The sequence below is a fragment of the Callionymus lyra genome, chromosome 7 (genome assembly GCF_982586985.1).
Source record: "Callionymus lyra chromosome 7, fCalLyr1.hap1.1, whole genome shotgun sequence".
Lineage (NCBI taxonomy): Eukaryota > Metazoa > Chordata > Actinopteri > Syngnathiformes > Callionymidae > Callionymus > Callionymus lyra.
In genome coordinates this window covers 28,338,805-28,357,793 of record NC_141824.1, presented here as the reverse complement: position 1 = coordinate 28,357,793, position 18,989 = coordinate 28,338,805, and the positions used below count along the sequence as shown (strand labels likewise).

At 37.6% G+C, this 18,989-nt stretch overlaps 1 protein-coding gene across 3 annotated transcripts in view; it reads right to left on the bottom strand.

Moving 5' to 3' along the window:
• Nucleotides 1–18,738, bottom strand: part of LOC148076031 (membrane-associated phosphatidylinositol transfer protein 3-like) — a 102,833-nt gene extending 84,095 nt beyond the window's left edge. For 2 of the 3 annotated variants that reach the window (XM_087795255.1, XM_087795256.1), the window contains exons 1-2: nt 18,433–18,738; nt 8,022–8,117 (exon numbers count right to left, since the gene is read on the bottom strand). In XM_087795255.1, the coding sequence (XP_087651381.1) occupies nt 8,022–8,117; nt 18,433–18,457 (121 nt within the window). In that variant the 5' untranslated portion in view covers nt 18,458–18,738. The remainder of the gene's footprint in view (nt 1–8,021; nt 8,118–18,432) is intronic. The other variant, XM_087795257.1, reaches the window with a different exon arrangement.
• Between the last annotated feature and the right edge of the window lie 251 nt (nt 18,739–18,989).

The following is an 18,989-nucleotide window of genomic DNA, read 5'->3' as shown; positions in this document are numbered from 1 at the left end:
GAAAAAGACAAAACAATCTGTAGATGATGCAAGCAATTCTGGTTCCAGCAAGGACATCTGCTTAATTCAACTGATAAACAGATTCTTTCTAGAAGAAATCAAACTGTGGTAACTTTCCACAACCAACACGTGGCACGGCCATCTTAGAAGACAGTTGTTTAGAGTATCTGACCTATCATACATGCACAAATGACTAGAGGTATTTATCTGAATATTTATACTATAAAAGATCCGCCATTTCGTTAGAACGTTGCGCTTGGCACTCAAAGACATATCTGTGATAGATTTCTGCTTGTTAAGCGTCCATGATCATGTAAGTTGTGTCTCTGACTTTTGCATATTTAACTAAACAAGCATTTTCTCTTAAACTCATTCCTGTGTCTGTCCTTCTTTACCACCACCACGTATCAAGACTGGGGTAGGGCCGTTTCATCAAAAAAAAAACCTTAAGAACGTTCAGACTTATGTTGGCACTGTTTCCAGCTTGAAAATAAACATTAACATCAGTGTGGACAAATTACAAACATTCTCTTAATCATTGCAGTGATCTGTCTTTGTCTTTGTGAGAGTCCATCATGACAAAAGTCTTGTGGCCCCCGGGGCACTGCGTGTCACTGCAGCAATTTGTCATGATGCAATGAGCTGTGTACGGTTTTCAAATTTGATCTACAGTGATGTTAACTCTCCACAGCTGTGGCTGCTGAACTGCTCTTTCACACATTAATGCTCCCGGACAGAACATCTGCACAACAACAAAAAAAAATGATCGCCTTTGATGGTTTTGGGCTGATGGAAATATCCAAGTCGACTAAGGGTTGGGGTTATGTCCTGACCAATCTTTTACTGAACAGTGTCCAGGCAGTTACAACAGTTATTTTATGGGAACACACAGAATCAACCAGTAGGTGTTGTGAGTTTTTGTATGTTTGTAAATTTAATGGGCAATTTTAAAAGGCAAAATTTATGTGTTCATTTAAGTGTCTCTTAAATTGATTTTGACCTCTATTGTACTCATCTGTATGTTTCTGTTTGTACAAAACTCTCTGGAGATTAAATTTTACCCTAACCACACCCCCTGTGATTGGTCAAGATAGAGCTTCATCACAGAGGATAACTTTATAATGTTGTTCAGATGTGAAATTACCCTGGCTGCGAAAAAAAAAACTTGACCTTGCACCTCTCTTACGATTACTGTTCACCAACAGTTAGTAAACAATTGAACTAAATCTTTAAAAAGCACAGAATGAAAACATTTTCCAAAAAGTTATAAGCACAGTTAAAGTACCAAGTGACAAACTATGATTCATTGTGAAGGACACACTTCTTAATGGTAGAAATTCTCACTCAGGTTTTGTCAGTGCGGCTGTCTGGTGAGTTTGATCTTTATAAAGAGGTATTGACAATAGGGGGTCTGAGATTGAAAAATCTTTAAAAGTTACTCAAAGATTAGACAGCAAATTCTAACACATAGGGGCCAATGTCAGACCCATGTGGTGTTGAGGAGGTTTAAATATTTCAACTATAGGAAATTCAGTCTCTTCTGGGGGTTTTTCATCAATGTAAAACATGATTTATTTTCCACCAAAGTTGAAACCTTTACAGTTCTCAATTTTATGTTTAATAAAAATATATATTGCTTGTGTTATTTAGAGCATTAGACCACCAGGCCAGAGCCTAGTCAGTACCTTGCATGATGGAAGTTGTTACTTGGCCAAACACAGACACACAAAAACAAAAATGTTGTCGGATTGATTGTTGTAGTTTTTTTTAGAAAAAGACCTGAATATTTTTCAAGCTAACACCGTGTTTACACCGAAAGATTGAGCAAAACTTAAACTCTATCTGAGACAAAATTGTTGCAAAGAAACCAGCCCTGATTTAGCATTTTGGGGAAATGTACTTAGCAACCGTTTTTCTTTGGCCAGCTGTGCAATTTTTTGTTTTTGACTGAAGCCAGATCGTAAAAATAATATGGTAACTGAATATTTCTGAGGTGCAAAACCATTGGAGACTCCTTGCTTATATTATAATTAAGTGTTATAAAGCCAGAGTAGGATATCATAGTAGCTCTCATCACTGCTAAATTATGTTGCAGAAGCAACTATCTCAATCAAATCAGGGAAAAAAATATTATAACAATTATCAGTAAATAAACTTGAGAACTGTATTGATTTTTTTTTACTGATTGCAGTGGTTGAAAAAGACCAGAAATGGCTGATTAAATGGCAACAACCAGGACCAGGTGATGAATGAGGAAAAAATAAGATCATTATAACAATCTCTGTATCAGGTATTATTTAGGTAGGTTGTCAGTAAGACAACAATGAGTTACTACTTACTAAATAAAAACTCAGCAGTACATTTGTTCTTCTGTGCCATTAACTCAACTATGATCAAATCAGATACAATCTAAATCTAATTCCTTTGCTTCAATTTTCCCGACTTATTCTACAAATCTGTCTTGCTGTTTTAATACAGCTCTGGCAGCTCTTGTTCAGTCTATAAGATTGAGTCAGAGACTGCTGTTAACATAGAGGCTCTTTTTCATAATTTAACCTCCTAAAAACTTGTTCTGGTCCCCTCATAAAAGTCTGTCATCCTTCTGTACAAACAAGGAACTGTTCGTCTCTACAGCAGACACAGAACTCTACCATGGCAACAGTGGAATAATAAAAACTGTTTCTCTAAACTGAAATTATTTCTGTCACTTCTCAGTCACGACTCTTGATTTCACAAGCACCCCTTACTAACCTTTTTATTAATGCAATAAGCCTGCCATAAAAGGCAATACAAATCAAGGTTATGAAAGATAAAAAAAAAAGCTTTTATTTAACATCACCATAGCTTTGTGTCTACAGTGCATGTTCATTAAGTGAAAGAAACCTTACTTCTTACATTTTTGTATTTGTTTTCTTCCAAACAACAGAAATGTCTTCTCTTACATTTAGACCTTAAGCCACCCCCCTTTGTTTCATTTCACCTCTTATCTGCCCCACAAGCTTGTTTCCATTTGCTATGAGGAACACATTTGGACCTGCGAGCTCTTCTGTTTGCTGGATGAGACAAAAATAATACAAGAAAAATTCAAGATTGTGTTGATTTGCATCACTGGCAATGAAAGAGAATACATAAAAACAATTGGCTGATCAGTGTGTATTCTTGGAATGATCTCTGGACCAACAAACATGTTTTTAAAATTGTATGCCTGCCCTCTGGCTTAAATTGAACCACTTGTTCCATCCCAAAATAGATCCTGACATAGTCATCCTTGTGTGATATGCTCATCAGTAATGCATCAATTCATCAACCTTTTCAAGGAAAATGAATTCCTTTTAACTCTTGTGTTAAAAAGCAGTCCTTTCAGCTCCTTTTTTTTACATCTCCCCAAAAGTCTCTTTGTATATAAATGTTGCTTGTGTGCATGACAAACTTCTGTAGAAGGTGAGGGATTGTGTCTCCACACTGCCACCCACCAAGTCCATCCATTGATAGAATGACCCAAAATACAGATGTGGGAGTTAATGGGGTAAGAGTATTGGAAATTATGTATTTAGTATTTTCTCCCTCATACACAAACAGGAATTCAACTGATGGTGACGACGCTCACACAAAAAGACTGAGCAGCCACCTGCTCCTAATACACCTGCACATCGCTGCTGATACCAACAGCTGTCAGCTTTGTCGGATGAGTAGAGTCGTGAGTGTAAGTACTAATCCAACATTTCCTGAATGACCACAATGTTAAATTATAGTCACTTGGTCTAGTTATATATTATAATGTTGTGTGTGTTTATGATCTGAGAGGGATCAACACCGTTTTAATTGATAGCTTCTCTGTGTAGGATTTGTTGTTAAACACCCTCAAGTAACTTGTACGCATTGTTTCCTGACTTAATGACAATACCAGATCAGAAATGCTGAAACAAACTAAAAAATGTTCTCTCAGTCCTCACAACTTTCTCCCCCGTTCCAGACAAATCCATCAACGGTCCATTTTATGAGCACTTCAACTACTAATTTGTGGTGGCTGTGATGCTAAATTACCTTGTCTTAATTGCTACAAGGTTACCCAGTTAATGGACTCAAAACCGCTTTACTGGACGGTAATGGCTCTTTTCAATCTTCAATTATTATTCACAGAGAACAGTGATGATAAAAAGCCGCTGAAAATGTGCTATTTTCATCAGGTGGATGGTTGGTTGTTTGCGTATGGTTATCTGAAATCTCTTTTTTTCTTCTGTAAAATAAAAGTTAGCACATATATTATTATTGATTATATGTAAACTTTAGACTTTTTTTTATTGTCATTGCACAGAAAAACACAGCAGTGAAACTGGCAAGAAAATCGTTGCTTGGCAAAAATTAAAAACACAGCAGAGAGATATATATAAAAAGTATAAATATAAATATAAATAAGTTAAAAATAGTGCAATATAGTATAAACAAAATAAATAAATAACATTATAAATATTGCATATAATAATTAATGTATATCAAATATAAATACAAATAAGTTATCAATAGTGCTAATGTGTTATAAATAGAATAAATACATAATATTTTAAATAGTGCATAGCTCAAGTCATATTTTCATTCAGCAGTCTGATGGCCGGGGAAAAGAAGCTTTTTCTACATCTTTCTGTTTTGCAGCGGATGCTGCGGAACCTTCTGCCAGACACCAGAAGAGCGATAATAATAGATATAGATATAGAGATACAATGGACTGCCAAGAAGAAACATAAAAGATAAGAAACTTCAGATTCACTCAGAGAGCAAAGACCTCTGCCTATGTTTGACCCAATTTTATTGCCGTACATTTTATGTTTAAATACAGTCAATTAAAAATATTGTTTTTTAGTTATTTCCTACAAACAGATTCACTTGCAGATGAACCACAAAAGGGATTGCATAAAATATCCTGTGAATTGTTCATTCATTTTACAAATTATCCTATTTTTTGACCATGTTCCTTTTTGTTGATTATAACCAAGTTATAATGGTTATTGCCTTAATACATTTGGACAGTTGCTTTGGAAATGTATTATTGCTGGTCTTGCTTTGCTCAACCTGTGGGCCGCGCGGTCTGAGAATGTATTATAATTATAATAATATAACGTATTTATGTCTTCGGAGGCGGGCCGCAGAGGTTTAATAGACTTAAAAGTGGGCCCTGAGTTGGAAAAGGTTAAGGACAACTGCTCTACAGGGTTAGAGACTTCAATGTTTAATTTATTTTATTTTAAGACTTCTGCCTCTTTTATCTTGGATAATTATATGATGCTTGGCTCTGTCTGCACTACAAGTTACAGCTAAAAAAAATGTTGTGTTTATTTTAAGTTATTGCAATACTTTACAGCTGTATCAATTGTGTTTAATGATGCTTTCAAATGAAGGGAGAGAAAAATGTGTATGTTGTACAGTATGTAGTTCCATGAAAAAATATAACACACACTGACTCAGATCATTTTGTGAGAAGCAAAACTTCCTCACCTTCGAGACGGTGAAATCACAGCAGAAACTTGACAGCTGTGACAGACATTCTTACATCTTTAGGGACTATATTTGAAATGCCTGTTAAAGTCTTAACAGGCATGAATGGAATAATAATAATAATAAGGAGAAGAATAAATTCCCATATCTTACATGGATATGGCAGAAACCCTTCTAAAAGCTAAAACAATAATTGTATCTTCATGAGAATTGAAGAACTGGTAATCGTCCTCCCCTTTTCTATTTCTTCCAACCTCAAACAAATAGATGCACATCTAGTGTACAAACACTATCACCCATATCAGCTATGGTTGGAACAACATAAGCCATTGCAGTTGTCATTAAGATATTGTCAGTTTTTGATGTGGCTTCTCTGCTCCTTTATTGTGGTATTCAAAGTAGACTTAGTGGCAGTATATAGAAGGACCCAAAAGAAGTACATATCGATATCCTATTGTGCAGATGCACAGCAGAACTATTGGTCTAAATATTTGGGAAGGGAAAAAGCCAGAGGTAAGTGGCGGCACTCTAGAGCCAATACTGATGGTAATGTTTGAGGAAACAACTGGTTATTGAACTAATATTGGTCTTTTGGAGGGTTCAACCTACGGTATGTATGATGCCTGACATGCCACACTGGCATTCAATTTAATCATTAGCTTATGCTCATACCTCACTGCGTAATCTGGGTTCTGATTGGCAGCGATTTTTCAACTTAAAGGGTTCACTCAAAATTCCCCCATTTTCTTGTAGTTTTGTTCTTAGTGTTTTATTTTGTAGTTTCGCTTCTTGTGTTTGTTTGGAATCTCTTTATAGAGGTTGGGGAGCAGCAGATGCAGGCAATCTCACAATCAGCGCTGAGCAAAACTCTTTTAGGACCGAAGATCCCTGACTTAGTGCCAGAGAATAACATCTCATGACTTGGTAACTAACTCTAAAACTTATGCTGATTTACCTACTGTTTATTCTTTGGTGGTGCCAGTGTTTTCAGTTATAAGTTATTCTTTTGTCATTTTATTTTCTTTGGCTCTCCCTGGAGCACCACTGACCCTCCTCTGTTCCTGTTTGTTTAAATTCGGGTTTGGACTATTAGTCATCAGGGCTACTTCTTTTTTGACTTACCTCCTATTCAAATTTTTACTTTTATAAAGAAAGCGTTGGGATTTCTTTGAGAGCAATCAGTTCCTTTTTGGAGGAAAGGTCTATGTCTTGATTCTCATGTCAATGCTTCAATACAAGAGGGAACTAACAGACAAGCACGACAAAGTTATATGGATGTTTTTAAGTGTCTCTTTTTGGATGAGGAAGACGACAACCAAGTCCTGGTCCCTACATTAAAATGAACATACATTTTTGCCTACAATTCTAAAAGGGAATGTATTACTCTGAAACCCTTGGTCGACATGAGGTGAGTAGAAAATGAGTAAAAAAATGTATTTGTTGTCCTCTGCTTTAAATAAAAGTGACACTGTGGGCTCCACAAATGCCTAAGATGTACAGTGAATCCCACCTTTGGACTATAACAGTATTGAGTCATTCAGACATGTTCCACTTGCTATGCATTTCTACCAACAAAAGCTGCATTTCATCATTATAAAAAAACTTTTGTTGACCTTGTTTTTTCTACTCCCCAGGATAAGCCCCAGAAAACCAAACCAGCTCAACTGAATCAGAACAGAATGATTGTTGACTCATTTCTCAGCAACTGACATTTACTTACATTGCCCACTGCATTCCAAGTCTCTATATTCTAAATAACAATAAAGGGCCTAGTTGTGCTAAAAGAAACATACAGCTGATTTCTATCATTCGACAGCTGTCTTATTTCTTCAGGGGTATCGGGGCACATTTGTGTGGACACTGAATTTGTGGGGTTTGTCTGACTTGATTTCAACTGAAGAGATTACCCTTTTTATGGATTATAGTTTGAACTCCATCTGAAAATACGGATCAAGAGACCGACAACCTGAGAGAGTGAAAGGCCTCTAGTAAGTAAGTAATTTGTATTTATATAGCGCTTTTCTAGACCAGAGTCACAAGGCGCTTAAACAATCAAAACAATACTCAATAAAATATATATTTATTTAAAGGTCAAGATAATACTGAGAACAACACAGGAGTTCCAGAAAATCAAGGAAAAGCCTGCACAAATAAAATACAGCTGTTATGTGATGACAATCATTATTTACACTCCATAATCTTCAGTTTATTACCTTAAGGAGTTCCAAGGTAGACTGAGCCGTGTCCCAGCTATTTAGGGTAAGAGTCAGTAACCAACAGGCCCCACCCAAGGTACATTTTGAGTTAGCAATTCACTGTATGTTCGTTAGTTTAAATCAAATTATTCTGCAAATTTCGGATTTTTTTTAAATTATTTTTGAACACTAAAAGAGTATTTCTCTTTTCTTAGACAATGTTTAAAATCGGTATGTTTTGAGAATTCAGCTCCAGTTGAAGCCAAGTTAGAAAATGAAAATAACAAAAGCCAGTCAGAGTGAAAACATTCATGATAAGATAAATAATATTCTTACCTCTGGCATCAAAGAACTCTTCATCTGAGCTGTCAACAGATTCTTGTGCGATATTCTGCAGACACCAGTGAGTTCCACTGTGCTTTCGGGATGAACCTGCAGGTCAGAGTAACAGAGAGAAAGGCGGTCAGAACAGTCGATGACATTACGCACATGTAAGTGATTCATATTCAGTCTGACTTTTGACTTTTTCCATGGAAGGTGTTGGCAGAGTGCAGCGACTCGGGTGGGAGTAGATTCCCTTTCAAGTGTCACAGCAGAGAAGAAATCCAGAAAAGACATTACTTTAAAGTGGTGTCGGTGAACACAAGTATCTGAACCTGGACAGCTTGCTGTGTTTCTGAATGAGATTGATTCAAGAGTGCGGTTCAAAAGGGATTTAGTAAAGTACTCTTGTTGAAGATAGTTCTCTTGAAGTGCTGAAATTGTCATTTAAAAAAGAAAATCAGAGCCAAAGCACGCTTGTTCAGCACAGAAAGCTTGGACGACCAGGGGAAACAAAGATGAAAAGATGAAATGGCAATCAAAGTTAGGTTGGCAAGTGACAAGAAAGTCTCAAGTATTTGGTCACCAGTCCAGTTACCATGGGCAGCAGTCCTTTTTTTCAATATTTTACTTTAAGATACCACTTGCATGCAATTTCATTTTGTTTTAAATATTTAAAAGCATTCCTTTGAACATTACTGGCTCACTTATAAAAGGTTAATTGCAGTTAACCTTTTATAACCTTTTATATGCTTTTTTAAATTTAAAATTTAAATAAATAAAATGTAAAAAAAAAAATTATAAATCTAAACTACAATCTAACTATATTGCTTACTAATAGTAAGTGTGTTATGGACTACAACACTTTTTTTTGTTGCTTATAGCTATTAATAAAAACAATTTGTTTGTCAGGGAAAATTGATAAACAAGCAAACTTCACTCTCTAAAATAATTAACCAAACACTAGTTTGTTAGTTGGCTTTTGATTCCATACAAAGATAAATACAGGCTAGATCCAGTTAAAATTATCTGGATTTAGAAATCTCGATTCTCCTTTCCAGGATCAGGTAATCTGTTTTACAGACAGTGGTTCAAAGCAACAATAGATTGGATCACTTGGTGGCTAACTGTTTGGCAATATGCAAAACAGTGTCAAGCTGCCAGGAGATCAGGATATAAACATATAATCCTTAAAATTCTGAACAGGTCACAAACAAGTAGTCCGTGAAGAGTCTCGAATCTCATATCACAAGTCAAAGTCGAATCGCTGATCGATGCGACCGAAGTGCGAGTCTAAGTTGCAGAATGGAGTTTCCATCTCTGGGTGGAGGAAATGCAGGATATGCAGTGGGTAATACCCCCTTCGTGTGTCTATGTCAGTGGTCCTTTTATGGGGGCTTACATATCTGAGCTTCCTGGCCCTTGATTAGAGCATACCTCCTCTATGTGGCGATAGGGGTTGTAGCTGATGCTGTCTAGCTTACCGTGGCCTACAACCTAAGTGGATTTGCTGTCAGCATGAATGGTGCTCTCTTATGGGTATATACTGTAGACCCGGTGTCTTTGATGTTGTCTAGAAGTGAAATTCAGTCGGATATAGAACCCCACGATTACCAATTGTGACCTAGTTTGAACAGATAGTGCAAAGCCTTATAACCATGTTGCGCAGATGCCCGCCCTTAGGGGCTGAGTTTCAATAGGAGGAAGTGCAACACGTACCCTTTAGGGAGCATGGTGGGCTTCACAAATTTGGGTAGCAAGTTTACTGAGATTTCATGCCTCATTGATAAGTAACTAAGCTTGGTTAGAGGGCGTTGAACATTTCCCAGAAACTGTGTAATGACAGGTACCATAGGGATTTTCCTTTTTGTTTCTGATCATGTACATTTTATTAAATAAATATGAACACCTTGTGGTCCAAGTGGCTACTAAAATGTGGGTTCTTCAGCCACATGACATTTCCTGTCACAGGACGTCTTATTCCATTCTACCGCCAATTCTTCAAAGGGTTATAGACTTTATAATATATTAGTCATGGTTTATGAGAGTGACATTTTGGGTAATGTTCCCTTCAGCCTAATTTCATTATAAAACAAACAAATCAATCTCTTCTCTCCTGCTTGGATTCCAAAATCTATAAATCCTGTCCTCTTCCTGGAGTGGCTTTTCAACAAGTGAGAACCAATCTAAAGAGGCGCTTAATCCCACTCCCAGTGCTTCACACTATCAGTGGATCTGATCATGTGCTTGCTGACAGCATCAAGAAAAACAATGATAACAACATTATGAAAGACATTGAAGTCGACCTCAGTACAAGAGGCCAGAATATTTGTTTTTTACTGTCAAACAAACGAAAGTTGTAGCACAACCTACCCACTAACCTCTCAGTAACCAAGTAGGCTCCTTTGTCTACCCCATCTCCCAAGCCTCATCCAAGTCACATGTTCAATCCCACCACATCTAATACCCACTCACAGGTATTTTAAACTCACTTACAGCAGGTGCTTTTGAACTGGTGAAACTGACAATTCCATTTTACCTGCCAGTCTTCAGTGAGTGTACTGGGAGGATTGTTTTCTTGCTGTGCATCACCTCGGAAATCTTAAAAGAGCAGCACTTGGAATCAGGCTTTAAACCAAATAATTCAGTTACATATTTGATTGTGGGTGGTGTATTTCAATATTGCATTGCAATAATCTTCAATGTTTAGTAATAACTCAAAAATGTCACAATATTCTCCAAACACAGCTGATCTTTGCTCATCTTAATCATGTTTTGTTTCATCATCACAAACTCATACGAAGTTAGGTCACACATACCTCACCTATTTTTAATCTATTAAAATTCACCAAAATTCAAGTATAGTGTATATTTCCTTAAAAAACACACAAAACTATATTCAATACTTTGTTTACTTGAGTCTTCTGAGCCTTCTTTTCATTTGACATGTAAAGAACTTGATCAACTTACATTTTTTATTGTATTTTAAAATAAGCTAATTAAAGTGTTTATGACAAAAAAATTTAAAATCATAATCTGAAACTTTTATTAAGTATTATGAAAAACAGTTCAGAAGACAATATGAAGTATTATACTACAATATGAAAAATGCTATATCATTATGAACTCAGAAACAGTCATGGACGAAAGTATTGGCACAACTTCTCCCAGAAAAGTGTTGCAATTACAAATATTTTGGTATACACATTCACTGGATTTGCTTTAACTGCATTGAGACAAGACAAAATAGAAGACGAAAAAAGCTAGAAATCATTGATACCTTATTAAAACTGTGGGTAAATAATTTCATTTCAAGCATGATCTTCGTTTAAACACACCTGTGGCAGGTGACAAGTGCTGGCAATATATAAATCAAACTGAAGACAGTTAGAGTGTATAAAACTTGACTCACAGAGGAGCCGAGAATTGAATCTAAAGTGGCCATCAATGAGTCCGGATCTAAATTCCATAGAGCATCTATGAAAAGATCTGAAAATGATGTTGCGAGAAGGCACCCTTCAAATCTGAGAGACCTCGAGCTGTTTGCAAACAGTGGTTCAAAATTCCAGTTTAGAGGTGTAGGAAACTTGTTGATGGTTAAAGTAAGTGATGGGTTTCAGTTATTTTCTCCAAAGGATGTGCAACTAAATATTAAGTTGAGGGTGCCAATGATTTGGTCCGACCCAATTTTTTCCTTTTGTGTAAAATGATGTACAATTTTGTTTTTTTCTTCTTCTTTTTTTGTGTTATCCAATTGTACTTCAAGTAAAGAAACATGTGTGTACCAAAACAATTTTGCAATTGCAATTGCAACACCAGGGGTCCCCATACTTTTGTCTGTGACTGTGTATGAAAAGGAAAACAAAAGACTAATGCACATTTATTCTGCTCAGGTAGCAGCTGTTAATGAAAATCGTTGTTATGGATTGGACCAGGGTGGCGGGTCAGAGGCAAAAACCAAGCATTTGGAGTGGATTCATAATTGAACTTATCAATCTCTGACCGAGAACATATATTTCCCCTGTTGCACAGTTATCAAGATGACATCTGACCTTGGAATGTACAATTACAGCAGCTGCTTAGTCAAATTAATCTCAGCAAAGCTCATTACTGTGTTAAAGGTAACTATTGTGGAGCCTCCGTGGGTACGTAGCGGTATTTAACAAGCACAGTTCGAAAGGTTGACCGCGTTTCAAAAGCTGTCTTCCATTATCTTGCCAAGTTTCCCACTGCATTGGTGTGCCTCATCAAGCAGTCGCCGTGGAATCCGTGCAGCAGATTTCTCAAAAAGACGCTGCGTCCACACGTCTCCCGTGACGACGCCGTGCCCTTCTTGAATCCGACTGTTGTCGCCGGATGACATCGAGGAGAGCGTGCCGCACAATAGATAATAAATCTACCGCTACTGCGCTGGAGCACATCAATGTATTAAAAACTCATTTCTGCAGCGTGAGATGTTTGATTTTTCATTGCCTCCCCCCCAGATGGTAACAACTCCTCATGTTTTTCATTAAGCAGGGCCGTGTGATCCCGCTAAATAATCCCCGATTTCCTTATTGCACTATCACAATCTTCTGCAGTCCAATCGCTGTGTAAGTAGCTGATGAAAATCTAACAACTCTGGTGATGGAGCTTCTTTACTGCACTCAAGGGTTTCGTCAATCATTCGGAGGGAATATAAAAAATCTGAAGCGATCACTTGGTGACAGCTAGCCATGCGTACAAGTCAAGATGGCGCCCTCGCTTCATCTATCATTATAAGCTGGAGCGTGGAAAGTAAAGTGCTGTAGGAAAGGGATTTGTTGAAACAATTTTTCTTCCTTGAATGATCTTTAAGAACCAACAAAAATTGAGAGCACTTAGAATGTGTAAGATAACAGTTATTTCCAAACATAAATGCACACTGACTGACTTTCCAGCTGTTTCCAGACGAGACACTAGAGAGAAATCATAGAAACTAACGGAAAAGGAAGCAAGCAGAAAGACTTGGATCATTTCCTGTGACACAGCTCTGCTGAAAAAAGCTGAGGATGCCACAACATCTGAGAACGATATCTTATAAGTCAAAAGGAAATCCAAATTCTTGCGGACAAAGGAAAAAGAGGAAATTAGGTTCTCCACAAGTGGGACATACATGTAGAGATGGGAATCACAGACGTGTGTGTGGATCAGTCAAGTCATTCTAAAAACTACAGACACATATTTATGTAATGTAAGCAAATTCAATTCAAAATAAGGAGTGCTTACAAATTGATAAGAACAACTTGCATCTTCCAAGATATAGTAAAAAATATATCAGAGAAACAAAATGTATATGTATCCTTTACCATTCACCGTAAATGTGCCAGAACTCATGTTTCTTTGTAAACATGTTTAAACCAAAAACTATTAAATTATTTGACTCTGTATTAAAGGGTGGCCTGGGGACCACATTTAGCCCTTAGTCTGTTGTTATAGGCCCTCAGGAGGTCAGAGAAAAACTTCAAAACTAGGTCACAAAGAACGTCCTATCAGATAACTAATAATATATGACTTTAGGACTCCATCTTCTACTTTTCTACTTTTCATTTGCTCTTTTTGTGTTCTTATGAGATGTAGGTATCCCTCATAAATGAAAAGAAAATGTTTTTGATTTGTAACCTCCTATTTAGTGCTTTCTGAAGTCTAGTCTGCAATCTTCTCTGACCCTAAATATCAGCGAGCCAGCTGCTGTGTGTGCTCTCTAAATCTCTGCTGCCTGACAAGGTCTTTGTGTGCCTCCTCATGACAAACAGCTATTAGATTTAAATGAACAATGTTTGCTGTGATCCAATACTGTAATAGGGGTCACAGACTGCATTAAAGCTGCTGCAGAATATTCAGGGAAACATTAACAAGGTGTTAAGGAAGGTAAGGAGTGAAATTAAAATCAAACAAGGCAGGTGGATTATCTCAGCACAAAAGAGAGAAATTGGTGAGCAACTCTTCTAAAACTAACAATGTAAATAATAAACCATGAATCCACAGATTATAATTGTAAATAATACAAAGAATACCCACTTATACACATATAAATGTAGGCTGTGCAGATCTGGTTCTATCAGGTCAAATATTAAATGAACTACAAAAACCACTAAGTATTAAATTTGCTATCTATGAAAAACTGTTGTTGGACAATGGATACCTCACTACAGGATGAACAAAATAGTATTATACCCTGTAATTGTTATTTGTATTTCTTATCTATTTGTAACTGGGGAAGGTCTGCTAATAGATAAATACAAATTAAAAAATGTAAATGATGTCACAACACGATCTGGAATTTATAATCCATGCGTTTGTCTTCTCGTTTAGACCATTATAATAGTTTATTTTTGTGTCTGAACAAGAAAGAGCTGTCTCACCTGCTGTAAATACAAAACTCTGCAGCGAGAATACTGACCCGCTCTGGTAGAAGTACTCACATTTCCCTGATCCTTAAAAATCTTCACTGGCTGCCAGTTTCCTTTAATTCATGTTCAGACTCCTCCTTACATCAGTGATCTGATCCAGTCTTACACCCCAGCTCGGACTCTTAGGTCTGTGGATCAGAATCTACTGATGGTTCTGTGCACACGCTTTGGAACGATCTTCATCAAATACCCCTCAAATACTGCACCACAGTTGAGTTTGAATAACTTAAAGACTTGAAATGTTATAAAGTGAACTGATTTTTATAAACTACGTTCATGTTGGTGTTATCTTCGGTCGTTCAGAGTTTAAATTCAACACATTGTAAAACTGCATATTAATTAGTAACTTCATACTTCTATTATTGACCCATTTTGTACCACAGCTATCAAAACCCTAAAAGCTTTTAAATGACCTCTAAATATTTACAACGTTTCGCTCCTTCGTTTGTGTTCAAGCAGATTCTGGGCTCCGAGCCATGTTGTTGCACTCCCTATAAAAGATGCTGTAAACCATCAGACTCCAACCATAAACACTGTCTTCAGTGACACACTGACACTAAACATACAGCACATTTTCTCAGCCTTCATCTGGTAGTTGCACACTTATGGTCTCATATGAGAGAGAATATGGAAATCAGTATTCAAGAGAGCAACATCCTACAGCACTGTTTCTAACACAGCACGAAGAGAAGCTGTGAACAAAATCAATTATCATAATGTAATTTAGCCACATGTAAAAAAAAAATGTTCTCTAGATATCTGGTTTCATGTGTGAGGAAAGGAAAATGGGTTCTGGTTTCTACTAACAAAATGTTCATGACGAGAATTTCATTTGCAGTTAATAGCCTGCAGCCCAAAATATTCCAGTCTTCTTCCAGAGACTCACCAACATAAAGATGTGCTGAGAAGAGTATTTTTAAGCACAGCTCATAGCTTTAAGTGATTTACATAAGCAGGCAATTAACTTACTCACTCTAGCTTCTCCTTTCAGAAACATTCAGCTGCTTTAATTCGCTAATGCAGAAAATGATCTACGTCGGTGTGTGCTTTCCATCAAATGTTGCCTCAGTAGACCCACCTTAACTGATGTTGATCATCTTCTTCATGCGCTCATTAGCCACATCCATTGTCTCCTCTCACCTAAAGCTTCCATCTTTCACACCATTGGCAGTAGAAATAGATAATACTTGACCAGACCACATCTTCTCCACCAAGACAACACAGCCAGCTCATTGGTGTGACAGTCTATCAGCACGGTCCATCAGTTTCTCCACCCATGTGCTTCATTCGAACCACTGACCTTTACACTGTACTTCTCAATCACAGGCCGCATACTTCATCTCGGGTTCAATTATTCTTTGTAGCTCCCTCACACTCACTGTGACTGTCACTTCACATCCCACCTAACCCCAAACCTCTGGTGTATACGCACATTCCACTATGATGCCACATTTCTCGACTATTCTTGTGTCCTTCACTCATTCAGAATTCATGCACATTCATTTCCATCAAAGTTCTGACACCATTTGTCGTGAAGAGTATAGGGTAACTGGCTTAATCTAATCTCCCCAAAAACATTAGTCTTTCTGGTACTTCTACATCCACAATTTTGACTATCTTTAAACCCGCCCTCTGCAGATTGATCTACATTTTTAGATGAACTTGAATTGGGGAGTTTTATTTAATAAAATTAAAAAAAAAACGATTAAGCGAGAAGCACCCATTTGTTTGGTTGAAAATGAAATGGTCATCTGACTTCTTATGGTACGACGAGAAAAAGTGTTTTCATTGGCTTTTTTCAATATTTTTAATATATTCAAACATCTGTAAACCCTCTTCAGAAAAATCAGATATTTTAAAGGGCAACTAATTTTTTTCAAAACTTTAAGTATTCCTCTCCCCTTTATAATGTTTTCTTCCGTCTGAAATCTCGGCAAATGAGAGGTTACGAGAAGTGAAGCCCATAATGACGTAATAATGGGCCTCACTCCTCCTCTAGCCAGCTGTAATCACGTCTGCTTAGTTAATACTTTGTCCTTTGGAGGTGGAGACTTCTGGGATTGATAATGTATAGTAGCAAACCTCGATGTTGACCAATCACAGCAGAGTGGGCATGGTTTGGGTAAGGGAGATTTAATTTCCAGAAAAACAAATGTTTCTAAATGTAAATATTTTAATTATAAGAGATTTTTTATTTAAGATCAATTTAAGAGACACTTAAATCCACACATTAGATTCTCTTTTAACTAATGAATGAGGTGTTTCAGACAGACGTGTACGTTAGAAAACATTATTTTGTTTGATAATAGGGTCGTCAAATAAGGGGAGGTAACAAGGTTATAAAACAGAACCATGTGTCAAAACACACTTTTACTTCGCTGCAGAGGTATTTAAACACCAGAGCACACAAGAGAGAATAATGTTTACACCTCGATCTCAACTGAGAATAATAATAATACTAACAGCATCGTATTTTATGAATCCCCACAGGTTGCTTCCACCATCAGCATGTGGTGGAAAAGGTCAGCGCCAACACCAGGGGGGGAAAGAGGTAAAGCTGGGTCAGGCACATGATTTAGCTCAAAGCTATTTTGAAAAGTTCTCATTACTGTGTGCAATAGAGGCTTTCTTCAGGGAAATCCTGTAGAATGAAAGCTATATGATACCATAGTTGATTAGTAATGGGGGGTGTTGGAAAAAACTGTAAACTGAATAAAAAAGAAAATAGATAACATTTCAAATGATGAATCTTCAGACAGTTTTATTCGTTAAAGTGTGGCATGGCGACTTAGAGGAAAACATTTTCTGCACAAGACAGCTCGCAGAGGACTTATATTTCTTACTGTGTTCAGTGGGCTTAAGATGGGGCACAATATGTTTACACAAGTTGTGCTTTTTCAGCATTTACTGTCTTCCACGTTATGCTATTAATAAGGTTAAACTTTTTAAATTATATCTCAAACTAATGGCAATTGCTGGCATTTCTATTCTTTTTTTAAATAACTAATTCAGGGGGGGGAACATTTTGAAGAAATCCCCATTACTTATTATGCAAACGAGCAACAAAATATTTTTCCATTTTCCAATCCTATTCAATTTAAGATACTACAGTTTTGTGAATTGATGATTTGGAGACTTACAAGGTAGTAGTTTGCAGCTGTGAATATAAGCCACTCGCTTAAAATGTCCTTCACTGTAGATTACAGAAGAAAAAAGGTCATTTTAGAATTGTGCAGGAACCTTGGCTCCTGCCTGTGCTGTCTTTGTTGATGACAGTTAGAGTATCGGGTGTTACGTAAGATTAGGAGTCAAGTTTATTTAAAAAATGAACCTGTAATCTCGTGAAAATGAGTGAAACACAAACTCTCTATTCGATTTATTTTTACTCTTTTAATCGGAAGGTCGGTCCGTGAACATGATGACCCCTATTATACAGTATAACCCAAAACATTAACTTCAAGATCTATCTCGATTTTTGACAAATTTTTACATATTAGAGAGATGACACAACAGCTACTGTTTTTTTGGAAAGGACCCATATTTAACATCTAATAAATAGATTGATCATCTGCATTCATGTGTGTCACATCTGGGTATTGATAGTGATGGTGGGTCCCAAAGAAGTAAGTGAGATGAGTTGAGAACCAAAATTTGCAGGTTTTTTTTCCCTCTTCACGCTGAAGTTTGAATGGCAGCTTTCTAAAAATAGATTCGTGTTCGTGTTGGAGCTCCACACGCTGAACATCAACACAATCACTGACCAAAGGGGCCTGTGGTGCGTCCGGTTGTAGTTCCCGCAACATCTGGCGTCAATATTTTTGCTCACTCGTACGAGGACCTGACATGCACGCGGCGTGCGTGGACGCCCGGGCTTGTGAGGAGGGCGCACATGGAGGGGGGAGACCTCTGGACCACCACATTCCTCCAGAGTCTCCGCAGCTGTGCGCGCATGCATCCATCCACCCGAGTGTCTACCTGTTAGCATGTCCTCTTACCTTTCCCCCTCGCCTCCGCAGACATGATGCTGTTTCCAAAGATTCAATCCCAGCGGTGATGGTGGGTGAAGCAGCCGCGGCTTCTCCGGTTGTCTCCGGCGGATAGAGAGGAAGCTGCAGCCGCCGCGTCGGTGTCCGCTCACCACAGCCAAGTGTTCCGCTGCGCTCCGGTACACCTGAGTCAAGTTCGGTCTCTGGACCCGCCCCTGTGCCCCTGACACACACACTCTCTCTCGCTTGTGTTGTTGCCTCCGAAGACTGGCTCACATAGCGACGGATCTCAGTCCGCCTGGTCCGAGCTGGTGCTGAAGATACTGGCGGACAGTCTGCTGCCTCCAGTGGTGTCAGCGACCGCGTCTGCTCAAGGGCACTGGAGTTTCAAACCGTCTTGTATGAAATAAAAACGCCAGCAAGAACACGGAGAGATCGACTGAGTTGATCAAGTGGAGGAGGAAAATGAAAATAAATATTCAAGGGCACAGACTTGGCAACAAAGTCGTCCTGTTGCTACGATTACATTATATATAACCTTGTGTATATATATATACACAAGGTTA